Source organism: Coffea arabica, chromosome 9e, assembly GCF_036785885.1.
Source record: "Coffea arabica cultivar ET-39 chromosome 9e, Coffea Arabica ET-39 HiFi, whole genome shotgun sequence".
Taxonomy (NCBI): Eukaryota; Viridiplantae; Streptophyta; class Magnoliopsida; order Gentianales; family Rubiaceae; genus Coffea; species Coffea arabica.
The window spans coordinates 36,775,026-36,797,421 of record NC_092327.1 but is presented as its reverse complement, the minus strand read 5'-3'; the positions used below and the strand labels follow the sequence as shown (position 1 = coordinate 36,797,421).

The following is a 22,396-nucleotide window of genomic DNA, read 5'->3' as shown; positions in this document are numbered from 1 at the left end:
GAACTTTGTTTTTATATAATTATAGTAATTTTGTAGTTACAATTCTTGGAATGGTTATGAGTAGTTATATTGGCAAAACATGGGCCCCGTTTGGAAACTGGTTTTTTTGAAGTTTGTCTAAAACTTTACTGTAGATCACTGTAGAAGTTGTAGAAAAAATTTTGTAAGATGAAAAACTTTTTTGCCTTTTCATTTTCTTTCTCTCATTTTCTTTTTTCTTTTTTCTTTTTTATTTTTTATTTTTTCTTGCTTTTCTTTCCTCCCTTCCCGCTTCTTCCCCTTTCCCTTCCCCCTTCCCTCCCCTGTTCCTCTCTCGAAACTGCATCAAGCAGTCTGCAGCAGAATTTTTTTTTTTTATTTTTTTTTTTTGCATTTTCTCTCCCCCATCTCCTACCTGCCACCCCTCTCCTCCCTTCTACCCTTCCCCCTCCCTCTTCCCTCGCCCGGCAGTCAATGGTCAGCAGAAATTTATTTATTTTTTTTGCATTTAATCTCCCCATCTCCTACCTGTCACCCCTCTCCTCCCCTCTGCCCTTCCCCTTCCCTCTTCCCTCGCCCGGCAGTCAAGGCGTAGTCAATGCCCAGCAGAAACTTTTTTTTTTGCAATTTTCAGCCTTTCCCTCTCCTCCCCTCCCCCGCCACCCTCCATTTCCCCGCAATCTGGTGCAAAGAAATGACCCCGGTGCGATCTAATCTCGCTACCAGATCAGCTAGAGAAGAAGGAGAAGGGTGGTGGAGGAGGAGTGAGGGAAAGGGAGAGGGAGGAAAAACAATGGGTCATACAAACTGGGTAAATGGGAGGATGGCGGGTGAGGATGAGGGGGAGAGGGAGAAAGGCAAAAAACAAAAAAGACCCCGACGTCGGAGGTGGTGGCCGGCGACGAAGGTGGTGGTGGGTTGGGATGAGAGAGGAAGAAGAAGAAAAAGGGGAGGGAATTTGTGAGGACATGTAAAATCCCTCATTTTTTTTTTCTTAAAATTCCCTTTTATTTGGAATTTATTCCTTTATAATAGCCTTACTACTCATTCACTCTCTCAATAATTGCAATCAAACATAGAATCAAGGGTTTTTCCTTTCGTTTTCTTGTTATCGTAAATTAGGGTTTTGCTTCTTTTGGTAGAGTGAATAATCGGTGTGGAGTGTGTACTCAATTTGGTGATTAAGAGTGAGTTTTAGATAAGAAAAAGTATATGTTTAGAAGTAATAATCATAAGTGAGTGAATCATAAGTTAAAACCCTAGTACACGCGATTTAAGAAAAATCGATTTGAACCGACGTGTACCGTTCACTACCGATTGAATACACCACTTGAGCACCACTTTATTACTTTGATATCCTTGTTATTATTTCATAAATATCAGCCCTTAATCAGCCTTGAGAGGGCCAAAATTGTTGACTAAAAATAAAGGAAAAAGAAGAAAACTTGAAGACTTAATCTTGGAGTGACAAGTGGCAACCATCCAAGGGTTGTTTGACCAACCAATTTCCTTCATGTTTATCACCAAATTCACTTCATTTCCTCTTCATTTCTGCATATTTTGGCAGAGCTTGAGGAGAGAATAAACAAAGTGAGAAAACTCCAACTTCCACCTTGAATCATCTTAGTTTGAGAGAAATCACCCAATCCAAACCGATTAAACTTTCATTTTAGTACTTAGGAAGCTTTGTGTGGTAAAAGTTGTGGAAGAAAGGGGTGTGGTTCTCACTTACAAGCACTTTTTGGAAGATATCTTGGCTGCCTTTCCTTTTTCTCTTCTTAATCTTGCTAAAGTTTGGATACAAACTCTTAATCTTAGTTTATGACGGTTAATTATTGAGTTTTGCATGATATGGTGGAATGTTTAGCTAGGATTTGATATTTTCAGTTGTGATTATTGTTTTTATCTAGTATATGATGTTGATGAGCTTGGATAGGGACTTGGGGTAGTGATTCAAGACATAAATATGATTTTCAAGCATTGAATCATCAAATTTCAGAAATTGTAGGCCAATCTGTCCAGTTTCTGACCTGTATATTCGAGTATGATAGAGGCTGAATCAGGTCTAGATCAAAATATAAAAATTGTAGGGAATTGAGTTATATAGATTCCTGTAAAATTTTAGCTCAATCGGAGCATTGTAACATGTGAAATGATAGAAATACTCCTGACTGCTAAATGCCCTTTTTGAGCGGGCAGTGTTCCGTTTTCTCTGAAATTGCACATTTTAACCTTGAAAATGAATGAATTGGTTGTCGATGTCTTCATAAGACTTGTAGGTCTATGTCTTAGATTCGAAACAACATAAAGTGTACCCCAATCTGATAAACGTAGTTTCAGTTGTGACCAAAATACTATAAGACGTCAAATATGTTGTTTAACTATTTGCCTTTAAAATTAGTTTTCGGTCGCATTGCTAGACTTGTCTTGTAATTGTATGACATTGAGTCTATTTGAAGTGCTATTGTGTTAAAATTATTTATGTGTGAAGTTGGGGTTGAATTGAGGAAAATAATGAAGCAATAAATGACTGAAAAATAACTAAATACAAATGGCGTGCCGCCCAAATTTTCACTCGAGAGTTAGGCGTGTGTACCCGCAACTTGGGCGAAAATTTGAGGACGACTTGAATTTGATTTGTTTAGGGTATTCGACTCTACTTTCGTAGAGATATATAAGTTGGAATTTGACCGAAACTCGTACCCTTGGGAAAAATGAAAGTAACGACCAATAAAAATACGTTATTCTCGTCTTTTCGACTCAAATGGGAATTTCAACGTTTTACTCACTTTATTACCAAAACTAAAAGAACGACCATGAGTTTTCTAGGACATGAAACCAAATGAGTTTCAATTACTTGTTTTTCGTTAAACGAAACGCTTAAGTTTCGAACCTTAGTTGATTTCAAAACTCTTAAACGATGTGTTATCACAAATTTGGACTCCAAACCAAGAGTAATACCTGAACGTAATCCGAAGAAGCACTAAATCTTTGGTGAGTGCTTCCAAATACCTGATTGAATTTAATACTTGTTTTTAATACTTGACCAATGTGATCGAATGATATGTGATTGGTTTGATCGGATAAGGGTGTATTTTATCGCACTTTGCCTAATGTCCTATATTCTTGTTCATTGATTGAAAGTAACTTGATGTATATGCATATGATTCGTATCTTGTCTGGAATTTCAGAAATCCTGTGGCTAGTTAATCGAGTCGAGCCGACCTGGGTTTGGTCGATTCGATATTGAACCCTGGGTCTTGAGTTTTGTCGAGTGGAGTGTTATCTCATCGACTAATCGGTATACTCGAGTATTATCACCAGTGTTTATCTTGGAGTTCGGGTCCGGTAAGAGGTTTGGTTGGTGGACGGAGATTGGAGTTAAGTGGTGTACTACTGGACTAGTTACCTTACTTGAAAGTTGACGGAGTGTCAACTACTATATGATCAAGTTATGGTGGAGCTAGTTTACAAGAGCAACTATATCCTTTTACATGAAATACTGAATATTTAATGTTTGGTCATCCGAAATGTTATTGCTCATTTTCTTGATTTGTTAATGCTCGTTACTTTACTATTATGCTATTGTCACTTGTACTTATTGGTCAACTTGCCATTTGGGATCTCACTAAATTTTAGGTCACTCTATTAGTTTTGTTTTTCTTAGAGGGGGTACGAGCGAAGCGTGAGACTTGTACAGGCTAGCGTAGTATAGTTTTTTGAAATTTTGTAATTGTACTCACACTAGTCATTCGATTAGGGTTGAATGTATTTGGAACTTCAATCTTTCGATGTATTTGGGATTATATGGAAGTTTGAGACAGAAATGAATGTATTTGTATATTTTAAATTTGACAACTGTTGATTTATTTACATTAAGAAGTTGTGAATTATATTATCCGAAATAGTGAGTGAGTCCTGGCAAGAGTTGGGCATGCGGTCCGCTAAACCCTGGGATACACCCTAGGGGAAAGTGGGGTCGTCACATAATTTATTTATTTTTTTGTAAGTTTTGGGTATTTTAAAGTGTGTAGGTTAAAAATTTTGATAAGTTTTTTGACTTCATGTAGCAAAAGTTGTTAAAAAACTAGTAGCATACAAACTTGTGAAAAAACTGAGCTTCCAAACAGGCCCATGATTGGGTGATTAGACTAAAAATTAATTTTTTTAAAGATAAAATTGAAAGTTCAAAAGATGACAAAAATGTTTACACCAACTACTATTATCTAAAAATTATATATTGTATAGATATTAATTCATTTGAAAGCAATTATTTGCAATTCAAACGTTTTTACGCAAAAAAAAAAAACTTCCAATAACTTTTGACAATTCAAAAAACTATCCATTTTGGATTAAATATTTTTTGGGATCTTTTTTGAAATATTTTACTATAGTAGTGTATATGAAAAATTTTTACTATAGATGTTTTTGTGGTGTTTAGGAAGGAGTTTCTGAAATATATTTTGAGATATTTTTAAAAATTAAAATTTTTTTAGAATAATTTTTAAAAATTAATATTACCATTCACCACTATCACCACCCATTCCCTCTTCCTCCTCCTCCCTCCCTCTCTTTCCTTCTTCCTCCTCTCTCTTTTCCCATCCCGCTTCCTCCTCCATTCGCTTCCTTGCAACCCCTACCCCTTCCCTCTCTCTCCCAGGTCTCGACCAGATCGTGGTCGAAACCAGATCTTAGGGGAAGGGAAAGGGTGAGTGGTGGCGGAAAAGGGGAGGGAAGGATAGGAGGAGAGAAGGAAGAAGAAAGATGAGAAAGAGGAATGAGGAAGGGAGGGGATTGTGGCAGTGATGGGTAGGGGGGAGATGTGGGTGGTGGTGATAATATGTAGAAGATATTGTAAAATTCATTTTTTTTTATATTTGTGAGTTATTTTTGATATATTGTTTGGATGAAATATTTTCAAACTTATTTTTGTAAATATTTTTAAAGTTATTTTTATTTATGTATTACTATAATATTATATTTAAAAAATTAGTTTTTTAAAAATAGGTCAAGCAAACGGAGATAATCGATGTGTTATGACAAAGTACAATATAGGTAAAGATATATGACAAATTCGAAGCTTAAGGGAGAGGCAATGGCAATGTGAGTTAATACATCAATGGAAGGAAGGCAACGTGAGTGCGGATTGGCTAGCTAAGAGTGGATTGAATCTGGAGGAGAGGATCCAAGAGTTGGCATCTCCACCAGAGGAGGTGAGGAAATGGTTGGCATATGATGTAATAGGCGTTACAACGCCTAGGTTAGTTGCCATGTAATGGGTCTAAAGCCCTCCTACCAAACCAAAAAAAAGATATATGACAAAGTACAATATCTAAGGAAGGAATGAGAGGATCCGAATCTAATACAAAACTCCTACCTGGTTCAAAGATGTAGGTGAATAGCGAGTATTAGATGCTAAGGCCCATAAAAGAATATGAAAGGCACATCTTAGAGGCCCCATTCTTTGACAAGGGCATATGGTTCATCTTCCCATCAAAGTAATCGATCACTCAAAGATCCTTCTTGCCTCCACCCATGCCCTTTATCTTATAACATTCCCAAGAGTCTTGCATGTATTCACTCAGATCACAAATAAGGTCCAGACTTTAGTGCAAAATGTAGTGGTGGTTATGCGATAAGTTTGTATTATTATTTTTAAGTAATGATTTTATGGTTATTACCAAGGTTTGTAATTGTACTTGTTACTTTCCATGTATCATGTGTGTATGTGTGTGCGTTTTTTTTAATCTTGAAGAACTCCTTTACCAAATTTGAGATAGTATTGTACCTTATCTAGAGAAAAAATATATCATAATGTATAAAAGCAAAAATGAGTTCAATAAATAACCAAGTGTTATACTCAATAAATTTCCCAAATGTTGAGGTCTGAACAATTTGCACCTAAAATTTTTGGTGTGACATTTCCTCTTCTTTTACCAAATCTACTCAACTGATAGGTGAACGCTAGCTCTTAAAAGTAAAACTCGTAAACATGATTAGCATATTAGTCATAAAGAATGAAAGTACCCCCGACTTTATACGGTAATAGATTCGTCAAGTTTCAATAATTGATGTTTAATCGTGAAATTTTATTCTTTAATAATGAATAATTAATCGCTAATTTAAGCCAAAAACATATAAACGTTTATTAGGTACTCAATCATCACACGTACAAAATTATAGCTAGTTTGGAAGATTGGATTTGATAAGAAAAGAAAGGAAATGAGAACAAAAACGTTCTTTCTGCCGTTTGGGAATTTTTGAGAGATAGAAAAGAAAGGAAACCAAAGGATTTGGACGGATGGTATGTTGATGCTATGGTTGTTATACTTTTCCGTCCAAACGTGGCCGAAAAGCAAAAGAAAGTTGAGAAAGCCTAACAAAATTTTTTTAAAATGTTCATTGTGTATTGAACAAATTTTTATTGACATATATATCACGAATCATTCCATTTCTTACCTAAACTTTCAAACAATATTAAAATATTTTTCCTTCTTTTCTCTTCCTTTCTTTTCTTTCATAACTTAACATTTCTCTTCTTTTCCTTCCTATTCTAAACTCCCAAACTAGTTATAGGGACAAAATGTCAACACTTTGAAGGGAAAAGTGAAATTGATTTTGAATTATCCTATTCAGGGAAGGATAAAATCTAGGCCGCATTGTGGCATTGGCCACTAATTCACTCGAATTTTTTTTTTTTTTGAGTGAAAAGATTTGAATTCAACATTTTTTAACTACAACTCTTCATATCTTATCATTCAACCTAATCCTCCCTCCCATTCACTCAGCTTCCAAGAACATCAAACATATCAGAGAAAAGGAAATTAAACTTTTCATAATAAAATGACAAGTGAGAAATACGCGTATTTATTTATCTCAACATATTCTGCACATTTTATGCCAAAACAATACAGTAGTGTTCCTATTTATTGTCTCTCAAGTCCAAATCACAAATTAATTTTTCTTTAATTCATTTTCGGGCTCCAACTAGAACACAGAAAGAGAACATCGAGGATGAAGTCCTCGACAATTTGAGACCACAGAATCAATAATTGATATTGAGCAGTGATTAATTCAGCTCTAGAAAATCTACGAGCGATGGTACCAATTGTCATTGTGGCCGATCTAGCTTGCAACGAATGTCAAAGAAGGTTGAGACCATTCATAACAACATTGTCAGAATGGACGCCAAGCATTCAATGCCACATAATTAAAGCCATGCAAGAAAGTCCATGGCTGGAACTGGATGTCAAGATTCAAGCAACCTTGTTTGAATTGCATTTTTCTAGATATTTTTAGAAAAAAAATTACTGTAGTAATTTGATATATGTGAGATAAAAAGATGATTGGAAAATATGTTCATGAAAACGTAACAATTTTTCTTTGAAAAATTGCTGTCCAAACAAGGCCACTTTACATAATCAACTCAGATAAAAGCCATGCAAGAAAATCCATGGCTGGAAGTTAAAGATTCAACTCAGAAAGTAGCCTGCAAGCACATGGACCTTGACTGGCTCCATGGCAACAGAAATTTGGTTGGTGGAAACCTTTCGTGTGGTTGGCGGATCATTGCACGGACGAAATTTATTCAGTGCACACTCTCGGGTACCAATTGCGAGCTCCTTGTCAACAAAAAAATTAGGTTGGTGGAAAACTTGGTTGCCACATTTCAGTTCTGCCAAAAGTTTCTGGTGGAACGTGAAACATGTTGATAAAGAATTTATGTGAAATAGCACATATTATCTTTGAATGCAAAAAAGCTACCAAAAACTCGGTTGAGGACTTTTGAGCTTGGTTGCCTCTAGCCCTCTACCCATCTGTAAAACTCTGCTTAGCTCAGAAGGTAAAATATATATTCACACAATTGAACATATTTTTTTAAAAAAATCACTTAACAAAAAAAAAGGAAAAAAAAATACAAACAAAGACAGACACACACACACAAAACAAGACTTAGAAGGTTTAACCAGTCGTACACAAAAAAAAAAAATCTTTTTGCTCAATATCATTAAGGTATAACAAGCAATAACCAAATGCAACTCACAGAGGAGTGGAATGGAATGAATTGTACTGTTACTTGCATGGCTGCATTTGTCGCATGTAGTAAGGTACCAAATATCCTTTTTTTTGGTTTGGAAAATGGTAATTGTTTTTTTTTTATAATAACACTCGCACTATTATTTTTATCATATGATTTTCATTTATTAGATTATATGATAAGACAAATAGTAACAGTACCATTATAAAAAAAAGTAGAGGACAACTAATATTTTCCTTTTCATCATTTTAGTAAATAGTTAGTTCTTAACCCGTTACTTAAACGAGACTACAGATAATTTGTTGAAAGATTTTAGATAAGAAAGACTATAAGTTTGATTGATAAAATTAAATTTAATAAGTCATAATTGATACAAATATATACATATAAAGTTAAAATTAATAAATTGATTGAAAGTTACTATAAATAAAGAATTGAAAAAGGAAGGGAATTAGTAATTGTTATGAAACATATTAAAGAATCAAAAAAATACAAATATTGAAGAGGTCCACATGATGAAAGATATACAGTTTATTTGGAAGAACGTGGACATGTCTAGCTCGACAAACTATCGTATAAGAATTGAATTCATTTTGCAAATATGTTTTCGAGTGGATGGGATCACCAATATTCTTGATCTTTCTTTAGTTGACGTCCTTTTCTGATTGAAAAGTGCAAACACGAAAGGGCGAAAAAGGATCCCAAAGGATATCCCCACCCTGATGCTTTCCCAGTTTCCATTCGATTAACACATCTTTGTCCTTCAATCAGTATCTACCAAAATGATACTTAAGACCAGGTGGACCTATACAGCGTGCCCATTTGATTGAAGGAATTGAGAAGAAGGTGGTAGAAATTCCTTGCACGAAAATGTAACTACCCACCGACCGCCACCACCCTAAAATCAGCCTAATCCTGATTCTTGAGCTTGCTAAAGTTCACGTTTTCCAAGAAAAAGAACAATGACCACAACGGCCAAGACTTCTTGTATGTTCAACCACCATACCTGCTACTAATGTCTTGCAACATTAAATGTCCCATCCCTTCATTAGCACTACCAAAAAAAAAAAAAAAGAGTGGCATAATATACTAAACAAAGAACCAATTGGTCACCACTATAGCCTTTTAAGGTTTGGACGTTTGGTGGGGTGGGAGGTTAATGATTCAAATCTTGTCTTTCATCAATTGTCATTATATATGACTTGTCACTTTAAATGGTTTAAATCTATACGGGTATATCCGTTTGGTCCGATGGTGATTCAGCTTCCGTCGGTTTTCCAATAGACCAAGTCGGGCCCTTTTCTTACAATAAGTTAGAATAGAAGTAGGAGTAGATGTAAGGTAGACAAGTGCCAATTAATCAAAAAAAAAAAAAAAAAAAACTAAACAAAGAGTAGGCATGTTTGTCCATATACCAAAAAAAAAGGAATGCAGAAAAATGGCCAAAAGAAAAACACATCCAACAATTTGTAGTGGCTCATCACCATCACAAGAGTACCAATTACAAATGTTGTTATGTGTTTTCTGTCATTAGTGCAGCTTTCTTTGTCAAGTAAATCCTGACGAACGATTCAAAACTAGTTTATTATTCCAATAATATTGGTTTTTGTTTATTAAAAATGCTATAGCTGAGTTAAACAATTCACATGTAGTCAAACTTGAACCCACAGTCTAAGCTGATTACTGAGTCCAAGAAATTAATTAATTATTTATGTCCTAAAAGCTATATATATATCTGTGACATATTTTATGTATTTTTCAGCTACTAGTGTAGCTTTTTTTTTTTTGGTTAAGCAAATTATACTGAACCATTTTCAATTATTTTATCAATAATATTGGCTTCTGTTTATTAAAAAAAAAATATATATACACTATAGCTAAGTTAAACTTGAACCCACAATCTACTTGATAAATAGTCCAAGAAATTAATTAACTATTTATATCCTGCAAGCCGAAAATTGGATTTGACTTGCTACTAACCATGCAATGAAAAGGAAAGGATCCGTCAAGATCAACAGTGGATAAGGTGACTGAAGAAATCATCACAAAAATTTGGACAGATAAGCAGCAAAATCAAATTTCTCTTCCAAAAAGTCCACCCTGCCCATGCTCTTAGGCACCCATTTTTCAAACTTCCATGATAATACACACTGATCACAGTTCATAACCACATTGCCTACCCTTCCCATTCTTCTTTTAACAACTCCCTCCAAAAATTTCCAGGACCAAACCAGACCCGCCCGAAACATCATCCGCCCGGCTTTCCAACGGCACCGGTCACTGAAACATGCTCGACAGCCCCTTTTGCTGCTGCTTCAATGGCCAGAGATCTGACGACGAGCCTGCCGACCGTGATCCCGTCCTTCTGGTGTCCGGCATTGCTGGCTCCATTCTTCACTCTAAGAAGAAGAACTTCTTCGGGTTCGAGAGCCGTGTCTGGGTCCGTTTACTTCTAGCTGATTTTGAGTTCAGGAAGGAGATTTGGTCCCTTTACAATCCTGAAACCGGTAATAATTCTTTCATTTTTTTAAAATTTTTGGTGGGATTTCATATTCAATGAACATGGCTTTTGTTCTTAAAGTTCTGATTCTGAAACTTTTGCCTCTGTTTTCTTACTCGGGATGATGTTTTTACAGGCTATGTAGAATCTTTGGATGATAGTATTGAAATAGTCGTGCCGGAAGATGATTATGGGCTGTATGCTATTGATATTTTGGACCCTGCACTGGTAAGATTTTGCAAGTTATGGTCGCCTAAGTTGCTTGATTTGAAGGTATTCGTTGCTTGTTTTCAGAACTAAGATTCAGCTATGCTTTATTAACCTGCCTAAAATTGGATATAGCACAATGGCTAAGGTTCATTTAATGCTAACTGAGTTGGTATGCTCAAGTAAGTTACTTGACTCCGGAATCGAATATAACCAACGGTTAAGAACCTTTTTACTGGCTTGGGAACGAGGGTTTAATTCTCGCTGTCTCTGTTCCTTTTTCAGCTCCCTTTCCAAAATATTTTAAAAGGAAAATTTGATCAATTTAGTAATGTTTGTATGTCTTAACAATATTCATATAGTGCTCACTTTGCTTGAAGACTTTTATATTTGTGAGAAAAGAAAAAAAAAAGAAGAAGAAAGATGCTTAAGTGTATTAGTAAAGGAGCTTTTTGGTAGTGCATATGCCTACCTAGAATGCCAGAAAATCAGTATTGGGTCTGATTTCTTTAACCTGGATCATCGAATAGGAAAAAAAGTTTAAAAATTAGTTCTCTTATAGTAAAGTTCCTCTGGATATATAAGAGGACAAAGTGTGGTTTTGCAAAATTATGTGCAAGTTCATTAGGTTAAAACTTATAGTAGTTGTTACCACATTTTAATCATCCTTCCCCAAAATTATTATGAGTAAATGGTAATGAGCTATTGAACTTGGGTAATTCTCGCTGTCACTGTTCCTTTTCATTCATGATTGATTGCCTTTACTGAGTAGTCCAATATAATATGTTACTTGTGTATGTAACTCATATGCAGTTGCTTTACTGTTGCAGTGGGTGAAGATTCTACATTTGACTGAGGTATACCATTTTCATGATATGATTGATATGCTTGTTGAATGTGGGTATAAGAAGGGAACTACATTGTTTGGCCATGGATTCGACTTCCGACAAAGCAATAGGTATCTTTTGTCAGCAAGTGGAAGTTTCAGTTGTCATAAAACTAAGATTGTAAAAGTGTTTTTCAGTTATCTGAGTACTGTAATCAGCCAATTCCAAGATCTTCTGTTTTCAGTTTTCAATTTGTTCTTTTAAAGCTATGTGAATTCTTGCTAAATGCTTCCTTATGTTGTATATTGCAGAATTGACAAGGCAATGGATGGCCTCAAAGCTAAGCTAGAAACTGCTTATGAAGCTTCAGGAGGAAGAAAAGTCAATTTAATTTCACACTCAATGGGTGGATTGCTTGTGACATGTTTCATGTATCTTCATAATGATGTATGTAAAGCTTCCTGGTGTGCTTATTAGCGTAGAGGTTCATTATTTACCTGTCGAATCATAACTTGCATGGAGCGCATGAAAAGATAGCTATCTGTCTAATCCTACACATTAGACAAGAAAAAACTTATATTTCTTCATATGCATTTTTTGCAGCTACAAGAGTGAAAGGGCGTGGAGATATGAATGTTTTATTTCCGTTTTGGTCCACTTTCTTGGATTTCCCCCTTGAACATCATTGTTTTCACATAAAAACCTCGCAATGAAAGGTTGTGGAGATATGAATGTTGTCAACGATCTCTTTTTGTAATCTTTCCTCGAATAAAAAATATAATGGTGCATGCAGTTCGAGTTATCTTAATGTTTACCTGTTCTTCTTTTAACCACTTATGAACCCTTTACTAGGTCTGGATGTTAAATAGTATATCCCATTGTTGTGAATTTTCAAAGTATAGCTAGAAAATCAATAAATAATATATAGAATATTGGTGCTAGTCGTACTGGATAACCATGGGGAGTCTTAGCATCATTAGTACCAAATCTGATGTTGGAGCTTTCAAGCTGACATAATAATGCTGACAGGATTGCAAATTTTGAGATTGGGACAGACCAAGCACTCTCAGAAAGAGGTCTATATGACCAAATGATAACTTTAATCAATTTTCAGCGGTTATCAAAGTATGCATGTATAAAACATGTAAATCTTGTAGTTAGAATGTAAAATATGGTTGGCCAGATTAGGAAGACAAAAATGTTAACTGCATACTTCTTGAAAGTTTGGACTTTCTTCAATATTGTTTTAGTTTCGATACCCTTGAACTTTCTTTTGTTGCATTACTTTGGCTATCATTTTTGGGAAATATGGCTGTCATACATCTAGGGGGAAGGTTTGTGCCAACTTTCAAGAAAAAAGGATAAAGCTGGTTAAAATCCCTGCGGTGAGACCAGGTTAATTTATCATCTGTAAGGACATGCAATAGATTTTGTTTGAAGGAAAAAATGAAATGGCCTTTAATGCCAGAACCCTTGAAAATCTCCTAAATGAGATGTTATAGAAACTTGTGGATCATGAATATTCAGTACAAAATTTAATTTCCTGTAATAAATCAATTATATCAGTTTTTTGGCCTATTAGTGATAAATCTGCATTCATATCCTGTCTGCTTATGGAATCTGCTCATATGTATCATGTAGGTGTTTACCAAGTATGTTAATAAGTGGATTACCATTGCAACCCCTTTTCAAGGTGATTTTTTTTACTCTGCTTTTAGGCTTGCTAACTTGCCATATTGCAATTATTTGTCCCTTTCCGATGCTTGTCCTACATTTCTTATGACTGGATTTCAGAGCAATGCCTAGTAAAACCAAACACATCTAGGAATTCAGGTTAAGAAATGGATTAATTGTTTGCTACTTTTTCTGGTTTCTTTGAGTTCTGCCCTTGATCTTCATTTATTATCAGCTTACTCCAAATTGTAAGATTGAAGCTCAAGAGGATAATTGCTTTGTTTTCTTGATGTTCAGAATTTGGATTCCACGGTATATACTTGCAACTACAAGGTCTCTGAAATATTTGGAATTTGTGTATCTAGGATAATCAATTCACATTTCTTCGCTCTAATTGTCACTGATATTAGAGATGGATCTGAACATTTACTCCATAACCCGGAAATATGTAGATCAACTTAACATGTTCTATGGTCTGAATACTATTCAATTTAACTATCTTTTTTTTTTTGGGGCTCTCAAGTCTGCTTGAATACTTACTCTAAAACATGATAAATAGGTGCACCTGGCTGCGTCAATGATTCTCTGTTAACTGGATTGCAGTTTGTTGATGGTTTTAAAAGCTTCTTTTTTGTATCGAGATGGTCGATGCATCAATTGGTAATCTACCTTCCTGGTTTCAAGTCTTCTCCATTAGCACAAGATTTTTAACAACCTCTAAATATTAATAGCTAGACCGGCTAATTTTGCAATTACATCTTTGCCGAAATGTTTTACATTAAACCAATAAATTTGCTGTAAATAAACATCTCCTGATTGAGTTGACATTTCCTGATAATGTTTGGCTACAAGTGTCTGGTTCCCATTAAGATGTAAATTAGAAAAGTTTCTGTCATATATAGGTAGTGGAGTGCCCTTCAATCTATGAGATGTTACCAAACCCATGGTTCAAGTGGAAAAAGCAACCTGAAATTCTGGTTTGGCGATCAAAATCAGAAGAAGGTGGGGAAACTTCAGTAGTTCTGGAATCCTATGGTCCAACTGACAGTATGACTCTTTTTGAGGAAGCATTGAAGCATAATGAGGTAGTTTCATTTGACTTCATTTACCTGCAACAAATTAAATTCTCCTAGATTTAATTTTTTCCCCTTTTTTCCTTAAGTTTCTCGTTTATGTTATTTAGCTTGGAGTTAATTGAAGCTGGAGTCAGAAATAAATAATATAATCTATGTACTGACTAAAAATGTTTTCCAGATCAAAATTGATTGATCTGATGATGAAGAAGAGTCACATTTCAAGCTAATTTAGCGTAAAATACTCTGCACAACAAGATTCATGTCATCAGGACGTTCATCAAACTTTCTTGACTCTAGATGTGACAGACTAGGAATAAAATCTTTAAAGAAAGAAAAAACTGTTTTATTTATAAATGCAACATGTATTAACAAAACCTGATAAGACGTGGTAAGACTTAAAAATGGCATGGCATTATAAGACAATTTCATTAGTCTATGTCATTCAGATATAACATATAACCACTTAATAGTGTCATTTTTTTTTACCAGCTTTTGGCAAGTAAGCATATTGAGATGGTGCGTCGGTTTAAAGTTAAACACACATGCGACAACATTAAATTTACCAAGATTTTGATCTTGTTGATATTTGCAATTGGTAATTTACTTAACTAGTCTTTCATTTTGCCCAACTTCAAAGACTTTTTCATACTACTCGATATCATTTACAACTTGAATTAAGGACTAAGGCTTGTGCTTTGACTCTCTTAAGAGAAATTCTGAGAGTTGGACAATCTGTTGAGGGATCAGGAAACTTGATTGTTTCTTCTCAACCTCTTTTCTGCTTTATTGTCTCCCTTCTTCTCTTATACTCGATCCTTACTAATGCTGCACCAAATTAGTCCTGAAAGCCCATTCTGTATATGCAATTCCTTCCATGATCTTCTACTTGAGATTATTTACCAACTTTATCTCCTAAACAATAATGTCTTTAATCTGTTATATGATTTCTCATATAGGATGTTGTTGTAGGATTGTTTGATATACCAATAGATTGTGTTAAAACTCTTTGCTTTTGCCCTAATTTATGTCAATAAAGTAGATTTGTTAGTTCAAAACTAGTAGGTCCAACATCATTCAAAGACACGCAATCATACTCGTGCCTCTTAGCTGGTTATCTTTCTGAGGCAAAATTTTGGTTTTATAACTGGCGCCTTGATATTGTATGCTAGATTTTACTATTCTATGGAAGTATTCTCTTCTGGAATTGCAAATGATGTTCCATTTCCTAAGTGCTGTTGATGTAGTGATCTGCCAGCCTGGTTGTCATTTTCCTGGCGGTTGTAGTGCCCACTAGTAGAAAGAAACTTTTTTTTTCCCAGTATAATAATTGAACTATACTTATCCTCGAATGGTTTGTGACCTTTGGCACTTGCACTTAGAGCTCATCTATGTGTTTGCTGGCTTGGCAACCTATGAATCATTTACAGAATTCTGTGTTTGACATTGCAGCTTGATTATGAAGGCAAGAAATTTGCTCTACCTTTCAACTTTTCCATTCTTAAATGGGCTAATGGTACTCGCCAAATTCTCAATAGTGCTCAACTTCCAAAAGGCATTGCTTTCTACAACATCTATGGGATATCTAATGACACGCCTCTTGATGTTTGGTATGTGATTCATAGCATCTTCTTTTCCAGTATGAGTGAGATTTTAAAAGATGGAAACTGTTATTTTTTCTTCTTGCTGATATTTAATGTCAGACTTTTATGATTTGCAATGCTGACACCAATAAAGATAAATCTATGGGGTTTGGCTTAGGGCGATTTTCATTTTTTTTTTGAGGGAGACGGGGAAGGATTGCGTTCAATATTGCATTCAGGGAAAGAAGAGCGCTGTGAATTGAGCCCATGATGATGAGTTTTATGGATGGTGCCTTTACTGAGGCTACAGTTTACTCTCTACTCCAACCTACTTCATCATGTTTATATTTCTACCAGCAGATTACTTCTTTACGTGCTAGAGTAAATATAGACTGGATAGATTCGTAATATTTTGATGGTGATATTTCCCACAAATATCTGTTCCATTAGCAGAAATTCTGTTTAAAGCTATTAGCTAGATTGTGTCTGTTCCTTGCAATTTGGTATATGCATTCTGCTTCTCTTTTAATGCTACATATCCAAATTACACCTTACTTAGATAGTCATTTATCTGGGAAGAATGAATTTCCAGGTCATCCAAGTAGTTGTAGAATATGCAGAAGTACGAGTGAGTTCTATGGATTTAGATATTCTTTCAAAAAAATAGCTTGTATTGAACTTATCTTCTGCTGGGCCAATCAAAGAGTAAATGCATCTTTTTCCTAAGATTTCTACATTCTATCAAACTATTGGGATCTCATTAGATTAGTAATTTTGTATCAATGTAATCACTAATATCCACCAGACTAACTTTTAATGCTATTACTAGGACTTGTCTTTGTAAATCCACATTTCTTTACCTATTTACTTGTAACAATAGCAACATGAATTAAATGTAATGGATTTTGTTTATTCATTAATTCAAAAACCGCGAAGAGTAAATAGAAAAGTTAGTTGCACTAATAGAATAGCACACTTTCTGATCCATGATGTTAGATTGTAGGTGTTTGCGCAGACAGTGCACTGCTTCTGGTAGTTACCAGCATTTTTTAATGTGCTCCTATCCTTACTGTATCTAAAGGATTTCCTAGAATGAAGAAAATCAAAACTTCAACGTTGTTATGCAATTAAGAAAACTTTGAAAATTGACATGAAATTCATATTCTCTGACAGCTATTTTATCAACTCTCTCTTGAGAATTTTCAATTTCCAAAATTAAATTCTCAATGGTGTTGTGCACTACAAAAATTTGAAAATAAGTTGAAATTTTATATGAGAAAGTTTGTGTATTAATATGTCACCTAAGCCCAATAAGCTTGTATTAGCTTCCGTAAAATTCTTTAGCATACCAGATAGCAGTATTAAGATAATTCCTCATGCCACATGCTTGATTAGTCTGAAATTCTAAATGAGATTACTTTTAATCAACCTTAGTTGTTCCAATAGGAGAACATCTCTAGCTCAGAATTTTGCTGTTGTCCATCCTCCTCACCAAAAATTAGTATCACTCTTTCTGAGAAAACAGGTTTTATAGGATTGCACTATTAGATTTTGCCCGATATTCTTTTCCAGTTGTTGCATGCATCTCACAGCAAGATCAGCTTGAGAAATGGAAAATTCTCTGCAATAAGTATGTTGCCTAGAACACTCCAAAGTGAAAAATGAAATTCAACTTTTAGCTAGAGAAACTAAAAGCAATGGGGATGCAAATTTGTGACATCCAAGCCTCCCTCAGATACTGATCTCCTCCCAACTAATCCGATGCTTACGGGAATCTTCAGATACACTTCAAAAGACATTGCAAAAATTTGCCCTAAATTGAAAGAAGTGGCGGTGCGTGCAAAGGTATGGGTTGCAAATATGTTTGAATAACATTAAACGACCCCAGGGAAAAACTTATGTTCCAAACTCGGATCTTGCCAAAACCATAATATTAGGAAGCTGAACCAAACAAAAACAAATCTGCATTTCTAAGGAAGCAGCGGAAAGTTGAAAGAAATTTTCTTCGAATTGGTGCTATATCATTATGCTAATATATCATTCATCTGAAGTTTCTCAAGTTAGATGTGAGATCTGTCTGCAAAAGATACCAGCATGTTTTAGAATCCCATCCTCTGTGCTTAAGTAGAATTCCATGCTAGGCTTTTAACTCTTACGTTGTAAAATGCAAACTTCATTTGGTACACCAGAATAAATATTTTCATTATTTTTTGGTTAAAATTAGATAATCTTCATGATGATGAATCATGGCAAAAAGTTCATGGAATTCCATATTTCTGAGACTTATATTGATGAATTTCTTGTGCACATTTGTTTGCATCCTATTGCAGCTATGGTACACAAGATTCTCCAATTGAGGAAATGTCTGAGATATGCCACACATCAGTAAGTGCATCAACAATTTGCTGTGCTGTCTCTTGATAGTCTTTTTTTTTTTGAGGGAAATGTCTCTTGATAGTCTGATGCTCAGATTTTGTACCGTTTCTGCACCTTTCTCCAAATCTTAATATAATTGTCGCATAGGTTTATAAAACCTGTAATTTTACTATGATTTAAAGTATAAGAAAGATAAGAAGAGGGGGAAAAAAAAAGAAAACTTGTATCTTAGATCCTTGAAATTCAGGTTTAGCCTTTGTGGTTAACTGGTTTCTTTAATTTATTTTCACTGCGAAAGAGTACCTTTGACCTCCTACCGCGTGGGTTCATCATCACCATAGGCTTAACTTTCATTTTTGGGCCATTAAGTTCATGAAATATGACTTATTTTCTTTCTGCTTCATACTGTTTCTTTATGAATATGTATTTACTTATTTTATATGCCTGTTCAGCCTCAGTACTCGTATGTGGATGGCGATGGAACTGTCCCAGCGGAATCAGCGAAGGTGCAAATTTTTAACTCTTCTATTGATACTTTAAGATCCTGAATTGGACACGGAGATATCCAAGAATCCATGTATCTGTGCATGCGTTCCTCATTGTAGTTTAATCAGTTATTAAACCTCGGAAGGCTTAATTTAACCTAGGTGGGATATGCTGACCTATAGACATAAAGCACATGGAGCTTGAATGTCAAAAACTAATTATGATCCACCTTTAAAGGAAACTGCAGTTTATACGAGTAATCTTCTGAATATTAACCATGGGTAGGGTCAGTAAAACTTAATTTAAGTAAAGATGTGGAAATAATTCTGGCTAACTTAGTTAAGTATGCACAGATCATCCAAATGCAGTATAGGAGGAACTGAAAGAAAGGAACACCTAGAAAACTTGAAGCTAGTGAACAGTCCTCCATCATCATTATGATTGGAAAAGTAATTTATGAATTCTGGTATGAGAAAACTAGTCTATCCTTCATAAACTTAAACTGGACACGCACTTGATTCATCACTGTTCATATGACCACTGCCAATTGTCAAACATGTTTCCAAAAATGAGCATAAATACAAAGCTAAACACATTCCTGCTGCCCCTTTCTTGTCTGACAGAGATAAGCCCTTAATAATTGAATCATAGTCAAGTAAAGATTTCCAATTAGAGAACTTTGGCAGTTCAAAGATTTGTTTCCTTGGCCAGGGGAAGAAGTAGGTGAGACTAAAGAAGAATTATAAAAAACAGAAGTCAAAATGTTTAGGTAACAGAAGCCAAAATGTTAATCTCAAACTGAAACTGAAGATCTTGATGATAAGGTAATTAATCGGTTTTTCCTGAATTACCAACATAAACACTAACAATTATAAGAAAATGAATGTAAATAACTGGATAGGAGAAAGAGAACAATGCAATCTATTGGTTAGTAGTTACACCAGAGGTACCTCTAACAAACAGTCCTGAAATTTTGGCATTTTACCTTACCTCTCCCCATATAACTGCTCCATATTAGAAGATCACAGATGCTGAAATTTCTGCTAATCCTTGACACAACACAGAGATGATAACTGTCAATAATGATTTGGGCTTTTTTTTTGGTGGGGGGGGATGGGGGGGTGGGGCGGGGAAGGGGAAGGGTGGAGGAGGTGAATTTTGAGCTAATCTCCACGTTTTACAATTCTGCAAATGACAACGCATAGGAAGGTCCTGAGTTAAGAAGAAGAGTATTACAGGGACCAAATTCCACATCTCATCCTGTGGATTTATTTTCCTTATATCAGAGGCAATATAAAGCGATGGCTAAATTGCAGAACAACATTCTAGCCAGTATTTACGCCTGAGGGATATTATATGCATGACTAAATTACCAACATGATCAAGCAATATATACTTCCATGCTACAGTCAAAGAAGGCTTTGTTAGGTTAGTAAACTTAGCTCTTGTTTTTGTAATACTTAGTGGTAGTCACGATGATTTGTGTCTCTGAATATGTCCTAGGTTTAGTGGAATTGACCCTTTTGGTTGATAATTAATCAGAAGCAGCTGGCTCACCCAAGTATATTGTGCGTCTAGTGAGACAGCATACAAGCATTTCTTGATTTCTCTATAAAATATAATTCCTTTAATTTCTGCAGCTCATTACTTTTGTGTGTTGGGCACTCTTATCTGCTTCTCTAAACACAAACTTTGTACATCCTGCAGGCAGACAATTTTGAAGCAGTGGAAAGAGTAGGAGTAGCTTCAAGTCACCGGGCATTATTAAGAGATGAAAAGGTATTCGAACTTGTCAAAAAATGGTTAGGAGTAACAGAACAGGTCAAATCACATCCTAAGAAGACATCTAAAGTGATGGATGTTTATCAAAGTGAATGTTAGTATAAAGATCTATTTGTTCCACAATAAAGTGCGACTATCTTGTATGTAGATTACTGTTTCATTTCCTCGTACATCGGATAGCATAGTCTGGAATTCAACTGGGTTTTACAAGTTGAATGCATATGAACTAGAATTTAGAGTACAGAATAGGTGGTGCTTTGGATGAATGTACATGGACGAGTTGTATCCTGCAAATAAATCTAAGAAAGTTTCAAGTAATACTTTTGCCAAAAAGTAACTCGTGTTATTTTCCATCTGTCTTGTAATGTTCCATTCCTCCCATGCCCCAAAAGAGAAAAATAGAAAAAAAGAACAACAAAACAGAAAAAAACGAAAGAAAAACAAATAAAAATGTCCAGGTTGCAATTCAAAAAAGTTTGAAAAGAATGCAGATGGCTAATAAATCTGCCTTAGCTAGCATCTTATGGATGTTCTTTTCAAGAAACGAAACAGTAAGAATTTCCCACAAATTAATAAATTTTTGTGCTTTTTATAAACACATTTTTCAATCATTTTTTTTATTATACATACGTTAAATCATTACACTACACATTTTTTTACGAAAACTCCTAAAAATTGCAATTCAAACAAGTTCTTACATTGCATTGGTTAGTGACCAATACAGTGTAAAGTACATGAGCTTAATTACAGTCTCAACCATTCTCAACTCTAAATGATATTGCTGACGCCCAATCCCATTTTGGCCCCAAAAACCCCAGAATAACTAAGACCAGTCTAGCCTAAAAGCATTAGAGGCCATTGGTGTGCAAAACTGACTTGTGCTCATGGCAACCTCTAAGGAAGGACCTTTGAGTCCAAGTAAGTTAGAGCTCAATAAACAAAAGTAAGAAAGGCATGAAACTCACTCACAAAGTTAAGAAAATACAACTTTTCCATTTTTTTTGGTTGTTTAATTTGTCTCTACATCTCTCTCACTTCTTCATTTATTCCCCCACCCCCCCCCCCCCCCCATCTCCAAAGCAAAAAACAAAATGGGATTGGGAGGTCTGAAAGTCCAAGTCAAAGGGTTTGAATCCCAAGTTAGCATAGTATCCACTCAACCCTCTAGGGTTGGATTATTACAACACAAACCAAGAGAGAGAGAGAGAGAGAGAGAGAGAGAGAGAGAGAGAGAGAGAGAGAGAGAGAATGAGCATTCCAAGGCCTTTGTTAGCTTATGAGATGATTCGATATTGTGAGAGAATACATTTTGATCACAGATACGCATGCATGGGGCTATGCTCCTTTTTATTTCTTTTGCATTTCTCCTTTATAGTTAAAAAAATATCGAATGAGCTCAAATCCCACTCTCTGCTAGCTAAGCTCGGGGCTGGTTTTTCATTCATCTCATGCAAACCCTAGTTTTTTGCTCATGACGACCACCATTCTCTCTGACATTTTATTAGACTCTCAGAGCTGAGATATGCAATCACACCTATATTCCCACACACCCATTTGTTTGTAGAATACTAGCTATATATGTACAGCTTCAAGTATACTACTAGCTACTTGTGATATTGCTTGATGCATGTAATTTCTCTTCCATGTATACATGATTTAACCAATCATTAATGTTTCTCATGAGTCATGAGTAGCTTTCCTCATTATTATTATTATTATTTTGGTACGTCTTAAACTCGGAATCCCAATTTAGATATGAATTTTTTAAGAATAACATTTTATTTTGTAGAAGTTTTATTATTGTTTCTAAACAACATCAATACCATAAAGTTTAGATGAATAGAGATATGCGAACAATGTTAATCGCATTC

The 22,396-nt window shown here is 35.1% G+C and overlaps 1 protein-coding gene across 2 annotated transcripts; it reads left to right on the top strand.

The window, feature by feature from the left end:
- Window positions 1-10,084: 10,084 nt before the first annotated feature.
- Window positions 10,085-20,843, top strand: LOC140003737 (phospholipase A(1) LCAT3-like). 2 transcript variants are annotated; one of them, XM_072066058.1, is made up of 11 exons: window positions 10,085-10,524; window positions 10,654-10,745; window positions 11,555-11,682; window positions 11,863-11,998; window positions 13,193-13,244; window positions 13,785-13,885; window positions 14,128-14,310; window positions 15,751-15,908; window positions 18,212-18,266; window positions 18,710-18,763; window positions 20,451-20,843. In XM_072066058.1, the coding sequence occupies exons 1-11, from the start codon at window positions 10,305-10,307 to the stop codon at window positions 20,622-20,624; spliced, it is 1,353 nt and encodes a 450-aa protein (XP_071922159.1). In that variant the 5' UTR covers window positions 10,085-10,304; the 3' UTR covers window positions 20,625-20,843. The 2 variants fall into 2 exon arrangements, with proteins under 2 accessions (XP_071922159.1, XP_071922160.1); XM_072066059.1 differs by lacking the exons at window positions 13,193-13,244; window positions 13,785-13,885 and having other exon boundaries at window positions 10,129-10,524.
- Window positions 20,844-22,396: the final 1,553 nt, after the last annotated feature.

Excerpts from the sequence above, each read along its gene's own strand:
- LOC140003737 (XM_072066058.1), top strand. The coding sequence starts at position 10,305 with ATGCTCGACAGCCCCTTTTGCTGCTGCTTCAATGGCCAGAGATCTGAC. Across the intron at positions 15,909-18,211 it reads GACACGCCTCTTGATGTTTG|CTATGGTACACAAGATTCTC; the intron begins GTATGTGATTCA and ends ATCCTATTGCAG. Across the intron at positions 18,764-20,450 it reads TCCCAGCGGAATCAGCGAAG|GCAGACAATTTTGAAGCAGT; the intron begins GTGCAAATTTTT and ends TACATCCTGCAG.